Source organism: Leuresthes tenuis, unplaced genomic scaffold, assembly GCF_036924035.1.
Source record: "Leuresthes tenuis unplaced genomic scaffold, fLeuTen1.0.hap1 SCAF_11, whole genome shotgun sequence".
Taxonomy (NCBI): Eukaryota; Metazoa; Chordata; class Actinopteri; order Atheriniformes; family Atherinopsidae; genus Leuresthes; species Leuresthes tenuis.
Genome location: NW_027325365.1, coordinates 1,745,415 through 1,765,458, shown reverse-complemented (window position 1 = coordinate 1,765,458; position 20,044 = coordinate 1,745,415). Strand labels below are relative to the sequence as shown.

Sequence of the window (20,044 nt, the reverse complement as noted above, 5' to 3'; positions counted from 1 at the left end):
AAGAAAGAAAGAAAGAACGAACTTTCAGAAAGAAAGAAAGAACGAACGAACTTTCAGAAAGAAAGAAAGAACGAACTTTCAGAAAGAAAGAAAGAAAGAACGAACTTTCAGAAAGAAAGAAGGAAAGAACGAACTTTCAGAAAGAAAGAAAGAAAGAACTAACTTTCAGAAAGAAAGAAAGAAAGAACTAACTTTCAGAAAGAAGAAACAAACTTTCAGAAAAAAAGAAGGAAAGAACGAACTTTCAGAAAGAAAGAAGGAAAGAACAAACTTTCAGAAAGAAAGAAAGAAGGAAAGAACGAAAGCCTGGTGATGACAGTAAGTAAAGACGGGTGGAAATATATATTTTTATAAATTAAATGGACAGAATTGGTGGTTTTGCAGGATATAATTCATGTTTTTTTCCACCAGTGAAGGTTAAACACAGAAAGTTTCCAAAGGTTGAATTCAGTTCAAGGATTTCATTTAAATGTAGATTCATGGCAGAATTTTCCAAACTCCAACACACGCACAAATCAAAGGTATCGCCGGCTAATGTTTAATCTGCATGCAGACACATGCACTCAGATGATTTTATTCCACTGCGCCCCGACAGATCCAAACAGAGGACACATGTAGCATGAAGGCGTGTTAAGAGAGTCTGTAATCAGCAGCTTTCATATCGAACTGTTTCCTCTGCCGCCGTCTGTTTAACATATCAGGACAGAAAAGAAGGATTTCAGTGTTACACCGAGTTAAATCCTTGGAGATAAAGAAGCAGAGCGGGACAGATGATGGGTTTTTAATGAGAATGGCTCGTTTTTTTCTGTGTTTGGTGCAAAAACTATCATCTTTATTTGATATTTAGATCATTTTCACTTTAATTTCCCGTGAAGAAGTGGAAATATAACTCCATTATGAAGAGAAAACATCATGTTGCATCCAGTCAAATATTTATAAAACCTAAAAGATGATCCTCAGCTTCAATTATAAAGAAGGAAAAACCTTAGAAACATCAATGTTTTCATTTTAAAATCAAACCATGTGTAACAGGTGTGTGTTTGGGCACGGAGGAAGAGGACTCAATATGCTGCTTTCCTGCATTTATTTTCTGCAGAAGACATTAAAACAGGTTATTAACTCTTCTGTCTCTGCTCCTAAACGTGCACAAATACAGCGTTAACACCACCAAGATGTGCAAACTAGCAAAGTGATGCTACATGGGTTAAACTGCTGCATGGCGCCAAAACCGCGAAGCTAAAAACATTAACAGCACTTATATTAACGGTAAAAAGCAACACAAAACAGCTTGGCGACATAAAGTATGTAACAGAGAATAATATAGATAGAATATTTCAACATAAGTGACTAAACTTTCAAAGAAAATAACAGAATATTGCTGCTATATTTTCCACACAACTCACCCTCAGGAAACCACAATGAGGGCAGAGGGGCTACAGAAGCCCAGGAGGAACAAAAAGGGCAGAGGGGCTACAGAAGCCCAGGAGGAACAAAAAGGGCAGAGTGCAGGAGGGTAATTAACTCAGGGAAAATGTATAAAATAATGCTAAATGAAAATAACTCAAAATAATCATGAAATGATTAATAAAACTTACAAATACAAATTGGAAATAATTAATAAAGTGCATTTCTAACTCTGTTACACATGAACAAGTTAAACTGAAGGTCAGAATTCATACATTTTACTGTGAAATACAGTAAACTTTGATCTTTATCTCCATAAAACTTCCTGCTGGTAAAGTTTGGCACAAATAAATCTTAAATCTTCAACGTGCTGCACAACAGGACCGTTTCTAATCCTGAGACGAATCGTTCACATCTGCATACGCAGTAAATGAAGATGAGGAAATATTAAAATAAATAAGCGGTCGCAGAGATCAGAATCATCGGTTCTGAGGGATTTTACTGTTTTATTATCGTTAGAAAAGACTGTTGATGTGATGAGTTCAATGAGAAATGGTAATATTCGCTCAGTTTATGAGATTAAACTGTAAAATCATGAGTCTGGAAGTAGAAAGCAGGTGAAAAGGTGGCATCAGACTGTTAATAAATGCAAAAGCTGATGTCATTTCCTGTGTGTTTCCATAGTAAGTGAAGATGGTTTTAACCGATCTCTGTGCAAAAAGCCGTCACCTCCTTCCTCTGCCTCCAGGTTACAGCCACCGATCAGGATGGGCCGATCAATAATCTGCTGCGGTACTCCATAGTGAGCGGAGACCTTCTGCAGCAGTTCTCCATTCATCCTCGCAGCGGGGAAATCAGCGTCCGCACGGCCCTGGACCGAGAGCAGGTGGGTCAAACAAAGACGGGAAAGCGTGAAACCGTAAAGAAACATGGACTTTAACACCTTTTCTGTGGCTCCGGCTGCACAGATCCCTCATTACTCCCTGACGGTGCAGGCAGCTGATGAAGGGAGCCCTCCTCTGTCATCAGCCGTCCTCATCGCCATCACTGTCATCGACGTCAACGACAACCCGCCCATCTTCTCCCGGGTTAACCACAGTCTGCTGCTGCAGGTATGACAACCCCATAAATACCTGTCTGAACGTGCTGCAGGATGAAATGTGGCATTTTGTGTGGAAACGAGGCCAGTTGTGGATGTTATTTACTGTAAAATCCCAGGAAGTGTGCCTGCTGGCTGCTGTACATCCTTCCTGGATGATGAATCCTGAGTGCTGCAGGCACCAAACCTGTCCTACGCACTGTTTTTACTGCAGAGACACACAGAAAGTGGGAAAAATAGCTAAGAAGTCATTGAACTCCATTCCAGAGAACAAAATCCTCAGTCTTATACATATAACTTCAGTCTATTTTTAAGTGCTTGTGTAGTTTCTGCAGACACATTAATTAGAATGACTCTTTTTTAAGTCCTGCAGGACACAGTAGCTTCCAGGGTGTTTGAGACCTTTTCTCTTACAGACCAAAACAAATCACTGCCTCAACAAAAAGTTCTCAGAATTAAATTAATTCAAAAGGAAAGAATCGCTCATCAAGTCCCAAAAATAACCTCCTGGTGAGGGGCCATGTTCCACCATCTGGTGACGTGGTGGCTTTCACCTGTGCAGCTCCACCTTCACCTGTGCAGCTCCACCATCACCTGTGGAGCTCCACCATCACCTGTGCAGCTCCACCTTCACCTGTGCAGCTCCACCAACACCTGTGCAGCTCCACCAACACCTGTGCAGCTCCAGCCTCACCTGTGGAGCTCCACCTTCACCTGTGGAGCTCCACCATCACCTGTGGAGCTCCACCTTCACCTGTGCAGCTCCACCTTCACCTGTGGAGCTCCACCATCACCTGTGGAGCTCCACCTTCACCTGTGCAGCTCCACCTTCACCTGTGCAGCTCCACCTTCACCTGTGGAGCTCCACCATCACCTGTGCAGCTCCACCATCACCTGTGCAGCTCCACCTTCACCTGTGGAGCTCCACCATCACCTGTGCAGCTCCACCATCACCTGTGCAGCTCCACCAACACCTGTGCAGCTCCACCTTCACCTGTGGAGCTCCACCATCACACCTGTGGAGCTCCACCATCACCTGTGGAGCTCCACCTTCACCTGTGCAGCTCCACCTTCACCTGTGCAGCTCCACCTTCACCTGTGGAGCTCCACCATCACCTGTGCAGCTCCACCATCACCTGTGCAGCTCCACCTTCACCTGTGGAGCTCCACCATCACCTGTGCAGCTCCACCATCACCTGTGCAGCTCCACCAACACCTGTGCAGCTCCACCATCACCTGTGGAGCTCCACAAGTGAGGCTGTGCAGCTCCAGCCTCACCTGTGGAGCTCCACCTTCACCTGTGGAGCTCCACCATCACCTGTGGAGCTCCACCATCACCTGTGCAGCTCCACCTTCACCTGTGCAGCTCCACCTTCACCTGTGCAGCTCCACCTTCACCTGTGCAGCTCCACCTTCACCTGTGGAGCTCCACCATCACACCTGTGGAGCTCCACCATCACCTGTGGAGCTCCACCTTCACCTGTGCAGCTCCACCTTCACCTGTGCAGCTCCACCATCACCTGTGGAGCTCCACCATCACCTGTGCAGCTCCACCAACACCTGTGGAGCTCCACCTTCACCTGTGCAGCTCCACCTTCACCTGTGGAGCTCCACCATCACCTGTGGAGCTTCACCAACACCTGTGGAGCTCCACCTTCACCTGTGCAGCTCCACCTTCACCTGTGGAGCTCCACCATCACCTGTGGAGCTTCACCAACACCTGTGGAGCTTCACCAACACCTGTGGAGCTCCACCAACACCTGTGGAGCTTCACCAACACCTGTGGAGCTTCACCAACACCTGTGCAGCTCCAGCCTCACCTGTGGAGCTCCACCTGAACCTGTGCAGCTCCACAGGTGAGTCTGTGGACCACTTTCTTTCCTGGACACCATCATCACGGTGTTGGTGCACTTCTCCACTGCCTTCAGTCCATCCTCACCTCCTCCATCTCCATCTGGTACCACATGGACAGCAGCGCGTCCTGCAGAGGAGGCGATTGGCTGCACACTTCCAGGAGGACAGAGATCCGTCTCTCCCCTCTGGCTGCAGGCTACGTCAGCCTCATGAACAAAGATGGAGGACAACTCCACCACTTTGACGTGTTACATTAACCTCTCCTAAGACAACCATCAAACATTTACTAACTTCTCTGTTCATTTCGACTTTGCTCATCCTGACAAAACTCTGCTTTTATTATAAACTGATGGCTGCCAGCTCGGCTCCGCCTGCTCCACCTCTGACAGCCCGACAGGGCGATGAAGAAGACAGATTAACTAAAACATGCAGATAATTAAAGAGAAATCCCAGAGATCACAGCTCTGTAGGATCTCCCTACAACAAGCTAAAATAGTCTGAGCTGGAAATGCTGCAGCATCATAACTGCTGCACCCAGAGCTCATTAAAACTCAGAGTTCAGAGCAGAAACCAGACGCTGGTTCCTCAAATTCGTTGGAATCAAAGCAGCAGGAAGATCGGCTGACATTATTTGCTGCTTGTTGGGCATCAGAGCCTTGGTTTTTTTTCTCTTAAAGTCGCTTATTACTCCACTGCGTCTGTGGAGAAACTTTAAACTTTACTTTCTGTGTGTGGAGGCTCGTGCTGCTTCGTTTCTGCCCGTCTCAGACGCTCCCATTCGGCCACAGAATAGCTTCATTGGACCAAACTTTGCCAAACGGAGTGCGGTGATGAATCCAAACTCTGTTAAATGGCCCCATCTGCTGATGCCTCCACAGCCAGCTGCTCCTGATGAAGGGACCCTGATTGCTCTGAGCAGATGGATGATGCCGAGGCCTCTTTTAGACAGGTGCTGCAGGTCAGCAGGAGCCTGTGTTTGCTTTCCTTTTGCTTTTACTTGCCTTTGTTTGACTATTCGTCACCTTTTCCCAGGAGCTCCTCTGTTGCTGTGGAGTGAAGCTGCAGAAGAAGGTTTCAGTTCAATCTGAGGATTTCACTAAAAGCAGTTTCTTGCTTACAGACGTTACTTTAAAATCTGTGGTTTATTCCTTTAGTGAAAAAGCAGCCAAACACTATTGTTTAAGACCAATTTAAAGAATTAAAAGAAAGTGGCTGCTTGCAGGGAAACCTAAAGAAATTAGGCTGAAGGAACATCTGGATGTAGTTCTGTGGTTTCTGGGACTTTTACTGGCCTGGATCCACAGTCTTTTCTGCCTTTAAAGAAGAATCTGATCCTTATGGAGCACTTTAACAATTAAATTTATATTTTATGAGGATTTCTGTCCCATTCACTGATGTCTCCCCTCTCAGATGTTACACTGAAGCGCATCAACATGACTAAAGCATGAAAGAAATGGTTGCTGTGATGTGGTGGGAGGCGCCTGACCAATCAGAGCAGAGGCAGCAGCTTTAGGGAGGGGCCTAAACAGAGCTTTAATCTAAACTAAATTAGTCTTTTTTAATCAGATTATCGTTGTTCAGCAGTATTTTAAAAGCTTAATGTGAGTTTTTATAGAAAAACTTTGTGTCGACAGGGTATTTCATTATTTATTGAACTTGTGGAACAGGAAGTAGGCTGGATGGGCGGAGCTCAGAGGGTGGAGGACACTCAGGAAGTAGATGCAGGAACTGGTCAACGTTTATAGGGTTTATGGGTCTTTGTTTAGCTCTACTTCCTCACTGGGATGAAGCTTTCCTTTGACTGTGGCCTGTGATGCGTGCTGGGATTGTAATTTCTCAGGCTTCACATGAGGAGTTTTAGCCCATTAACTCTTTATCTTGTTATACTCTCCTGTTTTTGATTGATTACCTACTTTGTAAGGGAATGAAAACCAGCTCACAGCGCCTCTTAGAAGGGACGACTGTCCCATTTCTTCGTCTTGTCACTGTGAACATGACGGACATTTGAAAACAGGCGCTAACGAGCTTCGGTTCAGAACCAGTACTTTGAAGCAGGAAGTAGTCACAGCTGAATTAACAAAGTCGTCTCCAACAGGAGGGCGAGTCGGTCGGCAGCACCGTCCTCCAGCTGGTGGTGACTGACAGAGACACGCCCAAGAACGGCCCGCCTTTCTCTTTCCACATCGTCAGCGGCAACGAGGACCGCCGTTTCCACGTTGACCAAGGCGGCCTGCTGTCGCTCTCTGCTCCACTCAGGAAGAAGATCAAGGCTCACCATCAGCTCAAAATACAGGTAACGTCAGGTTTTCCCTGCCTGCTCACCTGTTTTCGATGTGCTCTCACCTTCCACTGTCATCCCGAGCTGAGAAAATCCTGTCAGATCTCACCTCTTAGACTCAGATCCTCGTCTTAGAAAAGCTGCCGCAGCATCACTGCTGAGCGTCTCCTGTGGCCTCAGCTGTCAGAAAAGCTGCAAACATGACAGAGAGTGGCTGAGAAGCAGCTGAGAGTCCAACAATCAGACGATAATCTGACTTTAAAGAGCTGATAATCATCAATATCTGTCATTCTGATTATAATCAAGCTGAAACTTTATTTATAAAAAGTCACATTTAGAGCATCTGTGGGCAAAACTAACTTTGTTCCTGGATTTCTGCCCGTTAACGGAAACTTTCTCCACTTCGTGTCGCTTCCTGCAGGTGACCGACAGCGGCCACCCGCCCCTGTCTTCCATCTGCGTGGTCAACATCAACGTCACCGAGCAGAGCAAGTATCCCCCCACCGTGGTGCCCCTGGAAGTCTTCATCACCACCTCAGGAGGCCTGTTTGCAAACCGGGTCATCGGCAGGCTCCACGCATCGGACCAGGACCTGCAGGACGTCCTGACCTACAAACTGGCGTCAGGAAGCCCTGCCGGGAACAGCTTCTCCATCGACCCGGCTGATGGCAAAATCTGGGCAGACGAAAACCTGAAGGAGGGCTCGTACTCTCTGAACGTCAGCGTGAGCGACGGGAAATTCGTGGTCTGGACGGGGGTCAAAGTTCACGTGTGGGCAGCCGAGCAGAGGGCGCTGGACTCGGGGCTGACGATGCATCTGGTCGGGATGTCACCGGAGGAGTTCCTGGGCGATCACTGGAGAGGCCTCCAGCGCAGGCTGGGGCACGTTCTGGGTTTCCCCCGAGAAGATCTTCGGCTGGCCAGCCTGCAGCAGCTGCCCAGCTCCCAGCTCCTGGAGGCCCTGCTCATCTGGAGGACCCAGGGTGGACTCGTCCAGTCGCTGTCAGCCAGTCGGGTCGCAGGTGAGCGGTCGACGTGAAAAACATCAAATCAGCGATTGTAGGCGTGTGTGCAATCTGTGAATTTGAACTCTCTGATGTAGAAGAGATATCAGACATCGTGGACGATCAGGGCACCCTCAGCAGTCTCAGAATGAGCTACAACGGGTGTCTGGGCCCCGGCTGTCCGCCACGAGGCTGCAGGAACGCCGTGATGCTGACAGGAGAGAGGCTGAGCCACTTCACCACCGCCAGAGCCGGTTACATCACCCCACAGCACACCTGGGAGAGTGTGTGCCCCTGTAACGGTATGTCAGTGTCTTGTGTTAAAATTCTTCTTCACGTTGAACGACTTCACCTTTCAGAACCAGGACTGCAGCCTCAGAGGCAGCTAAAGCTCCAGGACTGCAGCCTCAGAGGCAGCTAAAGCTCCAGGACTGCAGCTAAAGCTCCAGGACTGCAGCCTCAGAGGCAGCTAAAGCTCCAGGACTGCAGCCTCAGTGGCAGCTAAAGCTCCAGGACTGCAGCCTCAGTGGCAGCTAAAGCTCCAGGACTGCAGCCTCAGAGGCAGCTAAAGCTCCAGGACTGCAGCCTCAGAGGCAGCTAAAGCTCCAGGACTGCAGCCTCAGAGGCAGCTAAAGCTCCAGGACTGCAGCCTCAGAGGCAGCTAAAGCTCCAGGACTGCAGCTAAAGCTCCAGGACTGCAGCCTCAGAGGCAGCTAAAGCTACAGGACTGCAGCCTCAGAGGCAGCTAAAGCTCCAGGACTGCAGCCTCAGAGGCAGCTAAAGCTCCAGGACTGCAGCCTCAGTGGCAGCTAAGGCTCCAGGACTGCAGCCTCAGAGGCAGCTAAGGCTCCAGGACTGCAGCCTCAGAGGCAGCTAAAGCTCGAGGACTGCAGCCTCAGAGGCAGCTAAAGCTCCAGGACTGCAGCCTCACAGGCAGCTAAAGCTCCAGGACTGCAGCCTCAGTGGCAGCTAAAGCTCCAGGACTGCAGCCTCAGAGGCAGCTAAAGCTACAGGACTGCAGCCTCAGAGGCAGCTAAAGCTCCAGGACTGCAGCCTCAGAGGCAGCTAAAGCTCCAGGACTGCAGCCTCAGTGGCAGCTAAGGCTCCAGGACTGCAGCCTCAGAGGCAGCTAAAGCTCGAGGACTGCAGCCTCAGAGGCAGCTAAAGCTCGAGGACTGCAGCCTCAGAGGCAGCTAAAGCTCCAGGACTGCAGCCTCACAGGCAGCTAAAGCTCCAGGACTGCAGCCTCAGAGGCAGCTAAAGCTCCAGGACTGCAGCCTCAGAGGCAGCTAAAGCTCCAGGACTGCAGCCTCAGAGGCAGCTAAGGCTCCAGGACTGCAGCCTCAGAGGCAGCTAAGGCTCCAGGACTGCAGCCTCAGAGGCAGCTAAGGCTCCAGGACTGCAGCCTCAGAGGCAGCTAAAGCTCCAGGACTGCAGCCTCAGAGGCAGCTAAGGCTCCAGGACTGCAGCCTCAGAGGCAGCTAAGGCTCCAGGACTGCAGCCTCAGAGGCAGCTAAAGCTCCAGGACTGCAGCCTCAGAGGCAGCTAAGGCTCCAGGACTGCAGCCTCAGAGGCAGCTAAAGCTCCAGGACTGCAGCCTCAGAGGCAGCTAAAGCTCCAGGACTGCAGCCTCAGAGGCAGCTAAAGCTCCAGGACTGCAGCCTCAGAGGCAGCTAAAGCTCCAGGACTGTAGCCTCAGAGGCAGCTAAAGCTCCAGGACTGCAGCCTCAATGGCAGCTAAAGCTCCAGGACTGCAGCCTCAGAGGCAGCTAAGGCCCCAGGACTGCAGCCTCAGAGGCAGCTAAGGCTCCAGGACTGCAGCCTCAATGGCAGCTAAAGCTCCAGGACTGCAGCCTCAGAGGCAGCTAAAGCTCCAGGACTGCAGCTAAAGCTCCAGGACTGCAGCCTCAGAGGCAGCTAAAGCTCCAGGACTGCAGCCTCAGAGGCAGCTAAAGCTCCAGGACTGCAGCTAAAGCTCCAGGACTGCAGCCTCAGAGGCAGCTAAAGCTCCAGGACTGCAGCCTCAGAGGCAGCTAAAGCTCGAGGACTGCAGCCTCAGAGGCAGCTAAAGCTCCAGGACTGCAGCCTCAGAGGCAGCTAAAGCTCCAGGACTGCAGCCTCAGAGGCAGCTAAAGCTCCAGGACTGCAGCCTCAGAGGCAGCTAAAGCTCGAGGACTGCAGCCTCAGAGGCAGCTAAAGCTCCAGGACTGCAGCCTCAGAGGCAGCTAAAGCTCCAGGACTGCAGCCTCAGAGGCAGCTAAAGCTCCAGGACTCCTGAAGGAGCATCATATTAGACAGTGATAACAGCCCACTCTCTTCACATGCACAAAGAGCGCAGAGTGCACGCTGTCCTCAGCTGACTACCAACCAACTGGTACAGAAATAACCTGTGAAAAGGACTAAAGACGGGTGTGCTGCACCTTTTTATTTAGGGCGAGAAGCGACGTGGTTGGGAGGAAGAAACGTTTCACACCTACAGAATCAAACCTTTGTTAGTTCAACAGGGCATGAAGGCAGATCTGTTTTACACTTAGTGCTGAGTTTTGGGATTAAATCCGTGTTACATCACTTATATTCTGCATCAGTAGCTACAGATTTCCAGAAAAATGACAGCTTTAAACGTTGACTTTTGTCCACAACTGTCTGAGATTCATGATTAAGTTCAAATCCTCAACATCTTCAGAAAGGTTTCAGCAGGTTTTGTTCTGATAACTCAGCAGGTGGTCATGTGTGCATTTTGTGCAGCAGAAGAAACTCACAAAGCTGCGACTTCTGGTCAGATGTTGGTTAGAAGCAGCTAGCGCTCAGGCTGTTTACCGACTTCTTCTTCTACACAATCTGCATTAAATGTCAGTCGGAGGCGACAGCACAAAGGTTGCCCTGTTTGATCCGCTTCCTCCTAACCTTTCTGCTGCCATGATGGCTGAGATGTGAGTGTGAGGAGTTACTGCAGCAGTAAGGATGAGCCGGTCCTGCTACTTCCCATCACTTCTGCTCCCTGGGAGAGAACTTTACTTCCAGAGAGCTCAGAGAGGATATCCACCAACTCAAAAGGCTTTTTCCTTCTTCCTTTTTCCTGGAACACTGGAGTAAATCCTCACATTTCACACAAGTCCCTCAGAACTCCGCTGGCTGTGAATATGCCCTCAGTAGAAATTTGATTAGTCGGCAGACGTCTGATTCGTGTTGTCGTTCCTGTGAGGATTCGTAAAGCCGGCCGGGAGCTGTGCAGGATAGATGCTCGTTATCTAGCTTCTTTTTCTCTTTAATAGTTATCACTTTTGTCTGCACTGTGCTTCCCTTTGGGCTGGAAAGTCAACAGCTATAAATGAGGATCTGACAGGTGATGTTTGGGGATGATAATCGAGACAAAAAGCCTGAATAAAGTGAACCAGGAAAACTTTTTATTAAAGATTTTATTCTTTCTTCTTGCATTCAGCATTAAACATGTGGAGAACTGTAGTTTTCTTTTTAATATTTTCACTTTTTAACACTTATATCCAACAAATCAGGCCCAGAATAAGTCGTTTGTAAACTCTGTGGCTTTATTCTCGTTATTTTATTGCTTTGAAACATAAATGCTTCAGTGTGGGAAGAAAAGAGCTGGATTGGCAGGAAAAACAACTGCATGAGACAGATTTTAGTTTCTGTTGAAGCTTCTGTTGTGATTCAGGTTGGATGGAAGGACTGTGGGAACATCTCCCCAAAGGAATCATTAAAGTTTAATCTGCAAAAGGAAAAATGACTCCAGTTTGAATGCTTAACTGTTGCTTCCATCTTTAACTTTAAATAAGTCTTATTCTGTTCTTATTCTTTTATTCCTCTCTGGAAATCTTTCATCCTGTCAGAGGACAAAGCGTGCAGCCCTGAATTATTGGATTAAACTCTCAATGTGTCCAAAAAAACTGTTTTAAATAGTCCAAGAAATTTTAAAGAGGAGATAATAACAAATATATGTATTTAAATGAATTATTTACAAAATAAAAGCACATTTTCCCACAGTAAAGAGTTGTTTATTAAACAGAATAAAAGCTCAAAAATGACTCAACATAAACAGTTAGTGACATTATTGATAAATTTATTGATTGAGTCGATCTGTGGCTGTTTCTTTTAATCCTTTTAATAAATACATTTAAATTCTGATTAAAAAGGTCAGATTATGTCATAATCTGACCTTTTTAATCAGAATTTTGGCTCCAGCATCAATAGTTTTAAACGTGTAAATTAAACCATCGGGACATTTTATAGCTTATCTTAACAAATAACCGTCTTTTATTATTGTTTAAGATTCCTTTAGCATTTCCTTCAGGTTTTATTGATCGAATGAGACGAAGGAAACTGAAACATTTCCTTCAGGTTTTATTGATCGAATGAGACGAAGGAAACTGAAACATTTCCTTCAGGTTTTATTGATCGAATGAGACGAAGGAAACTGAAACATTTCCTTCAGGTTTTATTGATCGAATGAGACGAAGGAAACTGAAACATTTCCTTCAGGTTTTATTGATCGAATGAGACGAAGGAAACTGAAACATTTCCTTCAGGTTTTATTGATCGAATGAGACGAAGGAAACTGAAACATTTCCTTCAGGTTTTATTGATCGAATGAGACGAAGGAAACTGAAACATTTCCTTCAGGTTTTATTGATCGAATGAGACGAAGGAAACTGAAACATTTCCTTCAGGTTTTATTGATCGAATGAGACGAAGGAAACTGAAACATTTCCTTCAGGTTTTATTGATCGAATGAGACGAAGGAAACTGAAACATTTCCTTCAGGTTTTATTGATCGAATGAGACGAAGGAAACTGAAACATTTCCTTCAGGTTTTATTGATCGAATGAGACGAAGGAAACTGAAACATTTCCTTCAGGTTTTATTGATCGAATGAGACGAAGGAAACTGAAACATTTCCTTCAGGTTTTATTGATCGAATGAGACGAAGGAAACTGAAACATTTCCTTCAGGTTTTATTGATCGAATGAGACGAAGGAAACTGAAACATTTCCTTCAGGTTTTATTGATCGAATGAGACGAAGGAAACTGAAACATTTCCTTCAGGTTTTATTGATCGAATGAGACGAAGGAAACTGAAACATTTCCTTCAGGTTTTATTGATCGAATGAGACGAAGGAAACTGAAACATTTCCTTCAGGTTTTATTGATCGAATGAGACGAAGGAAACTGAAACATTTCCTTCAGGTTTTATTGATCGAATGAGACGAAGGAAACTGAAATATCCTGTTTGGCGTTGCAGAGTCTGCGCTGAGGTTCGACAGTAAGTCCTACCTGAAGTACGTTCACAGGATGGACGAGGACAGCCACGACTTCAGGCTCTCGCTGAAGTTCAGGACCTTCCGGGAGCAGGGCCTCATCATGTCCACCAGCGGGGCCAACGACTGGGGGGCCTTACAGGTATTCAACCCTCTTTGGTGACATTTAAACCAATTCCTATGACAATCATAACTGTTTTAATAACTAAATGCGTCCTTGTCAGAGATTAAAAACACATTTTTAATTATTTTTTATTCTTAAAACTGAGCCAAAGCAGGAAGGAAAAGACACGAATGAGTTAAATCCTGTCTAAAGGACGCAGAGTCATTGGAAGGAAGTGGAAGTATTTGTTGGTATATATATTCCTATGACAATCATAACTGTTTTAATAACTAAATGCGTCCTCGTCAGAGATTAAAAACACATTTTTAATTAGTTGTGCTGCAGAAATGTGTTTTTTTCTTAAAACTGAGCCAAAGCAGGAGTTAAATCCTGTCTAAAGGACGCAGTCATTCCTTCTGACTTAAAGGAAGTGGAGGTAATTGTTGTGCTCTCCCTTGAAGTCGGAGGTAATTAATTTGTACCTACGGCAGATTAAATCTCAGATGCTGTTGTTTAACACTAATTTACAGCCTGAAAGGAGCAGCTCTCACCAGGGAACATTTCAAATGTCCCCAACTTGCAGCTGGACGTCTGACTTCAGCTCTGCAAACTGATAGAATCTCAAAAGAAAAGCTTTTCATTTTCTTCTTCATGTGAGCAGTGCTTTTTAAAATGTCTGAATCTGGTGAGCCATCGGCGTCACGTTTAGCTTCTAATCTGTTGGGTGAGCGGCCGGCAGAATAAACCCGCCGCTGTGTATCTGGGTCACACAGCACCTGCCGACGCCGTGAAACCTGGCGAATAAGATCAACTCCACTTAAATCTGTTCTTTGGTGGCAACGCTGACATTTTGGACAACGTGCCCTTCGTCACCAGCTGGAGCCTTTTCACCTGACTGGAAACCATCCACATCACGCTGGCTTTCCTGCTCTCCAACATATCGGTCTGTGATGCAGGTCTACCTGTAACTGAGGTTCCCAGAGGAAGGGTCGATGCCTTTATCTCACACCGAGACGTCCGCCGAGGGAGCCGGAAACATTCTGCAGGAAATCCTGTCGATTTGATCAATCTTTGAGGAACTGTCGAGAGGAAGGAAGGTTCCTAGATCCCGGCCGACTGTACAATAAGTGGAAAGTGTGAAAGAGAATAATGAACTGTTGTGGTCTTTGAATAATTCTCTAAACAGATTAAAAAGAAGATGCTTCCCCTTGTGGGTGCTTTCATTTTATGGAGACATCCGTATGATCTCGGCCTGAATATTCAATCATCCTGATTCTTGGAAAACTTCAGGAGCAGCCCTCAGTCTCTGGGTTCAGGAAGACGACTCGTGCTCTTCAAAATGAATATTCAAACCTCAGAGGTGGCTTCAGAGACACTTCCTTGAGTCATAAGATGCTGTCAGAGTGCTTCCCTCCCGGTGGAACGACCAGCTCAGTGGATTCTTTAAATCTAACACAACTTAAGGCCACAGCAGCGTGAATCATGAGCGAGATAAACTGTGGCTGCTTGGATGCGGAGCTGTAAAGATGACCGACTGTGGGGGAAAACTCTGTGGAGTCACAGCTGAGGCCTGACAGCAGAGGAGTTGCACACAGACAGACTCGGTCCTCAGGCCTGTTGCAGTAACACAAACTGACTTGTTGGGGCTTTTATCGTGGCAGGTGAGCTGGAATCCATTCTTTCTGAAAGATGGGACATTTCCCTTAGCAGAGAGGTGGTTTGTTTGTAACCGGGAGCTCACACCAACAGCGTCCTGAGCGGCCAGCTGCCGTTCATTTTCAATGTAAGCTGGCATCGATGAGCGGCCGGCGTTGTGAGTTTCATGAGCTTCACGAGTTGAGAAAGGCTCAACTTTATGCAAATGAGCAGTGACGCGACGCAACGACAGCCAATTAGGGCCGATCTGGATTCTGAAGGCGGGAAAAAGGCGAAAAAAGGTGGAAAAAAGCGGAAAAGGGCGGAAAAACACACACCAAAAGCGTTGTGAGCGGCCAGCTGCCATTCATTTTCAATGCAAGCTGGCATCGACGGCGTTGTGAGCTTCAAGAGTTGAGAAAGGCTCAACTTTATGCAAATGAACAGGGACCACAGGGACGCGACAACAGCCAATTAGGGCCGATCTGGATTCCGAAGGCGGAAAAAAGGCGGAAAAAAAGGTGGGAAAAAGGCGAAAAAAAAGGTGGAAAACGGCAGAGCGCAAACACAAAGAAGGCTGGCAAGAGTACGATCCATGGTGAAAGAGGGAACCGATGTATGGATGGATTATTATATATATCTGCTAGTTGCTATACATATAAGCCCCGCCCCTTTGGCCGCTTCCGGCGGCAGAAGAAGTAGAAGCGGCGGGTTGTGAGCGTCGTGAGCGGCTGTGGTCGCACACAACGCTTTTGGTGTGAGCCCCCGGTTAGATTTCAGAAACGCTGGGCAGGGTTTGGTTCTTTTTTAATGTCCAAATAAAGGCAGAATCTAAATATGCTGGATCTTTGGCTTAAGATGCCATCAGAAAGTGAGCCTCAGCTCGGTGAACTCGAAGCCCTTCTCAGCCCACCCTCCTGCAGACAGCTGTTGTCCTTTTGAAGAGGGATAATTCTGCTGAGAGCCTTTCTGTGCCATAAATCCAAAGCCCTCCAGTTCAGCCTGATCTGTGGCCACTGAACGGCTCCACTCAACCCTCTTCTCCTGAGTGCCTGATTGCTTTCATCGCCACAGTTTTAAGGATCGGACATCCACTCAGTCCCAGACTTCCTTCTTCCTTTAAGGCCGGCACATCCCGCCTTCCTGCTCTGATTAAACTGCGGGAGTCAGGACACATTTCACAGGTAATCTGCTGTTTGTCCGGAGGGACTAACTTTGCATCTCCAGCAGCGTCACATTTCTGTAGTTTAGGAAGAAATATGGACTTTATAGCACCAATAGCTCCAAACCATTCTTTCCCTCCATCAAAGCAAGATTCTGCTTCTGAAAACTGAGTGAAAAGACACTGAATCACCTGAAGATTTCTGCATCTGTGGGAAAATAAAACCCACCTCACAGGTTCAAGTGTTTTTCCACCTCGAAAGACGGCTTCCTGGTTCATGATTAAAGGTTCTCTGGAGTCTAAAGACACTTTATGAGATTCCCTCCTGAGTACTTTTCATTCTGCAGCTGAGACTGAACAGAATCAGCTGTAATAAACCTGTAATAAAGCAGGGAAAGTCCACACTTTGTGGCTCATTTATTCTCCACTAACAGCAACATTTGGTGGACAAACTAACCTCAGAATCTTCATCTCTGATTACGACACGTTTCTCTACTAAGTTAAAGGTTGAGTCATCCTTTCATGCAGAGTTAGAGGAATTAGATCCACTATTTAGGGCTTTTAATGACAGATGTTCTTAGATCTGGCAGCAGTGTGGTTTCATGTTGTGTAAACTCTCTGATTGGTCTGTAGCTTCGCTTCAGGCCCCAGTTCAGTTGAATTTTATTAGTATAGATTAAGCCATGAAGTCTTATGTACAGCAGACCAAGTGCTGGTGTGCACGTAAATGACAGGATGCACGAGTGTGGCGGTCCCAGCGGTCAGTTCCTCTTCAAGTGTTCAGAATAATCCCAAAAAGTCATGTAAAATACATGAAAAGCAGCTTCTTTCAACAAAAACCTCCAGCAGATGGAGAGCAAACAAGCATCCAGAGAACAGAGAAAAGCGCCGAATCAAACTGTGATGATTAAAGACACAGGAGCCAAGCTCATGTGCATCAATAATGCATCGCAGTGGGCGATGCTGAGCGGTCAGTTTGCAGAATTCACATTTGTGTACATTTAGTGCAGAGAATGAGTTTTTAAAGCCAACAGAAACGGATAAAAAGCTGCTGACAAACAGGTGAAAATGTTTCCAGCGCCGAAGACTTCGGTCTGTGGAGATATTGTAAATATTTAACTTCCTCTTAAACAAGACGTGGAGATGTCTTCCAAGCTGAAAAATCAATGCTTCCACCAGCAGCAATTACTGGAAAGCGAATAAATATTAAAACACAGCCGTACGAAACAGATGTTTCAGACTGTTCTGCCCAACCAGCTGGAAATGAAGCCATAAACAGGCAGATTGTTCCAGTGACTCTGAGTTACTCTGCCGTTCTGCTGCTGTAAAGACCGTGGAGGTGGGATTTGATGATTTGTGCTTTAATTAATTAACTCCTTCCCCAGCTGACCCCTGGAGAGCTGCAGTTCAGGTTCAGATGTGGAAACACGCCCCCTGACGCCCTGACCATCAGCTCTGAGGCCGTGTCAGACGGCCGCTGGCACAGCGTCCTGCTGGAGGTCAACTACACCTTCCTGAGACTGACCCTGGACCAGCACCATCCAGCTTCTGTGACCCTGACTGAGCCGTGCCGGATGATGCGTTTCCGCGGTGCTTTGCTGTTCGCTTCCCTCTCCCAGGACTCGGCTCAGGAGCTCAGCCAGCACCCGCACAATTTCAGCGGCTGCCTCGAGGGCTTGAAGCTCAACGGGGAGCCAATCAGGGCGGGGGACACGGCGGAGTGGGCGGGGTCAGGGGGCAGGAGGGTGTTCGGGGCGTTTCGGTGCTGCAGCAGCGCTGGAGCCTGCGACAACGAGCCGTGTCAGAATGGAGGAAGCTGCCGGGAGGACGCTGCTGGAGGTGAGTGAACAAACCTGACTCCAGTTCCTGTAATTAACTCGAAAAAGCGGTTTCAAACCAAGGCGGAGACGTGTAAAAGCCCCTAAATCCTGAAGAGATCAGGGCAGCTCAATCCATTCTGGCCTCAGATCAACACTGAATCTGTTGATTCCTTCAAAGCTTCAGCTTCAGATTCATTAAAGGAAATAAAAACAGGTGTTTGGGGTAAAGTTTTACGCCTCCATCCAAACTGCAGATGAAATATCAACATAAAATGTGACAATTAGTTTTATTATTTGTCTTTTTAACCTTCATACTTTTGGAAATGTATTTAGAAAAAAGGGGAAATCTTTTGCTTTGTTTCACTGAGCAGAATTTACCGTTTATTTCTCTTTATTTTTCTAAATACTCTAAATACTATATATATACTTAAATAGTAAAATATATATATACTTAAATAGAGGACTGAAACCGTAATAATCCTAAATAATTTAGCTTATACGATAGAAGCTAAAATCAATTAACAAATGATGAATGTGAAATAAATTTTAAACTTCCTTAATTTAAAATAATTCATTTTAATATGGAATATTTTACATTTCTTTCTTTGATAATTCATCACTCCTGTATTTATTGTTGTATTTTAATTTGCATTTATTTAATTTATAGATGGATTTACTTCTCTTACCATTTCCCCTTTTTATTTAGTTTTAAACTTCTCTGCCTCCGTTTTCTCCCTCATTATGCAAATTAGGGGGCGGTCCAACTTACTGTGTCATGGGCTCATCTTGTCACCGATTGGCTGATTGTTTCAGAAGTTGCTTCCTGAAACCAAAACTAAAATAAAGATGAATGATTTATTAAAAAGCTGAGACTGCTCTTTTAGTCACTGATTGGACTGTTTAAAATCTAGAAGTTGTTTATAAAGTTTGTTCAAAAATTACTCTAAGCTAAGCTAGCCGCTAACGCTGTTAGCCTTCCAGCTGTGTGATGACCTTATGAACCCAGTTATTTAACAACTCCTATATTTTTGTATTTATTTCATATTTTGACAGTTTTAGTCCTCCATACGAGGAAAATGTGGTAAAGTACCAGTTCAGATCAGCTGGTTTTCTTCTTAAGTTCTGCCAGTAAATTGTTTTAAATCAAAGTTTTTGGATGAGGATGAGAAAAAAAAAGGGTTTTGGTCGGGTTTGTGCAGCTCCACTGTGACACGCAGTGGCTTCCAGAGGTCTTTAATGTGCTCTAATGAAGGCATGTAAATGTGTATTAAGGGCCCTAATCTGTGTTTATCTCAAACATTAAGCTACAGAAAAATCTTCATCATTTCTTCGCCCACAGAGACACTTTCAGCCGTCATTTCAGACATTTTCCAAACACCTAAACATGACAATAAGTGCTTTTAAAGCTGCAGCTCAGAGAAGAAGCTCTTTGATTCTGATAAAACGTGACGCTTGCTTGGGTTTTATTTGGCTGATTTTTCCTGCTGCATATCAAACGCACTCGTGTGCTCTGGAGCTGGATCAAGTTGACCTTTGCTGTGATTAATTCTGTCTGTTGGGGGAACTCATCGTGGCTTTGATCCTGGCTGTTTTTATTGACGCTGCAGAGCCACGCTGCAGGTGTGCAGGACTCTTTCACGGCGACCGATGTGAGCTGGCCAAGAACCTGTGCGTGTCCAAGCCTTGTGCCCATGGCAGGGTGTGCATCCCGAAGCCTGAAGGTTACATGTGCAACTGCTCACTGGACAACGCTGAAGCAAGGTGTGCACAGAATACTTTCACATATTTTTTAAGTTTTTCTCATCAAAAGCTTCATTACATCCTTAAGAAAAGCCTCGGTTTATAATTAACCAGTTCAGAAAACGGCGTTTACTCAGATTCACCTTTTTACAGCTTTAAATTGTTGATGGAAATCTTCCACAGCTGTATAAATATGATTTCTTCTTACTTTAATCATTTAGATGCCACAATGAGACTAAAGTCTGTTTTCCCAACCCTTGTCCTGGAGGATATGACTGTAAAATCAATGAAGACTCTTTCCACTGTGACCCACTGCCCCAGGTGAGTCAGAGCAACATGGTTTCATTACAAAGCTTACAAATTATGAGCCGAAACACATAAATATCATATAAAATCATCCTTTCCCAGGTATACGCAGGGTTAAGCCATGTGGAGATCATAGAGATCTGTGCCAGTGTGCTTGGATTAGTCCTCTTGGTCGGCATCTTTGTTTGCATCAGGATACGATACGTTCAGCAGAAGAAGAAGAAGAAGCCTGCATGTGTCCAGGACTCCAACGGGTAGGCGTCACAGAACTGATAACACAGCTGCACCATGATCCAAACCAACACTGTATACCCCTGATCCAGTGAGACTTGGTTTCACACAGCACTTTGTGCTACAGTCCTGCAT

General features: G+C 46.1%; 1 protein-coding gene across 1 annotated transcript in view; it reads left to right on the top strand.

The window, feature by feature from the left end:
- Positions 1-20,044, top strand: part of fat2 (FAT atypical cadherin 2) — a 109,401-nt gene that overhangs the window by 77,309 nt on the left and 12,048 nt on the right. Inside the window, exons 18-27 of the mRNA XM_072395138.1 lie at positions 2,153-2,290; positions 2,373-2,516; positions 6,453-6,650; positions 7,057-7,657; positions 7,738-7,941; positions 12,897-13,054; positions 17,198-17,651; positions 19,240-19,393; positions 19,594-19,693; positions 19,781-19,932. Coding sequence (XP_072251239.1) covers positions 2,153-2,290; positions 2,373-2,516; positions 6,453-6,650; positions 7,057-7,657; positions 7,738-7,941; positions 12,897-13,054; positions 17,198-17,651; positions 19,240-19,393; positions 19,594-19,693; positions 19,781-19,932 — 2,303 coding nt within the window. The remainder of the gene's footprint in view (positions 1-2,152; positions 2,291-2,372; positions 2,517-6,452; positions 6,651-7,056; positions 7,658-7,737; positions 7,942-12,896; positions 13,055-17,197; positions 17,652-19,239; positions 19,394-19,593; positions 19,694-19,780; positions 19,933-20,044) is intronic.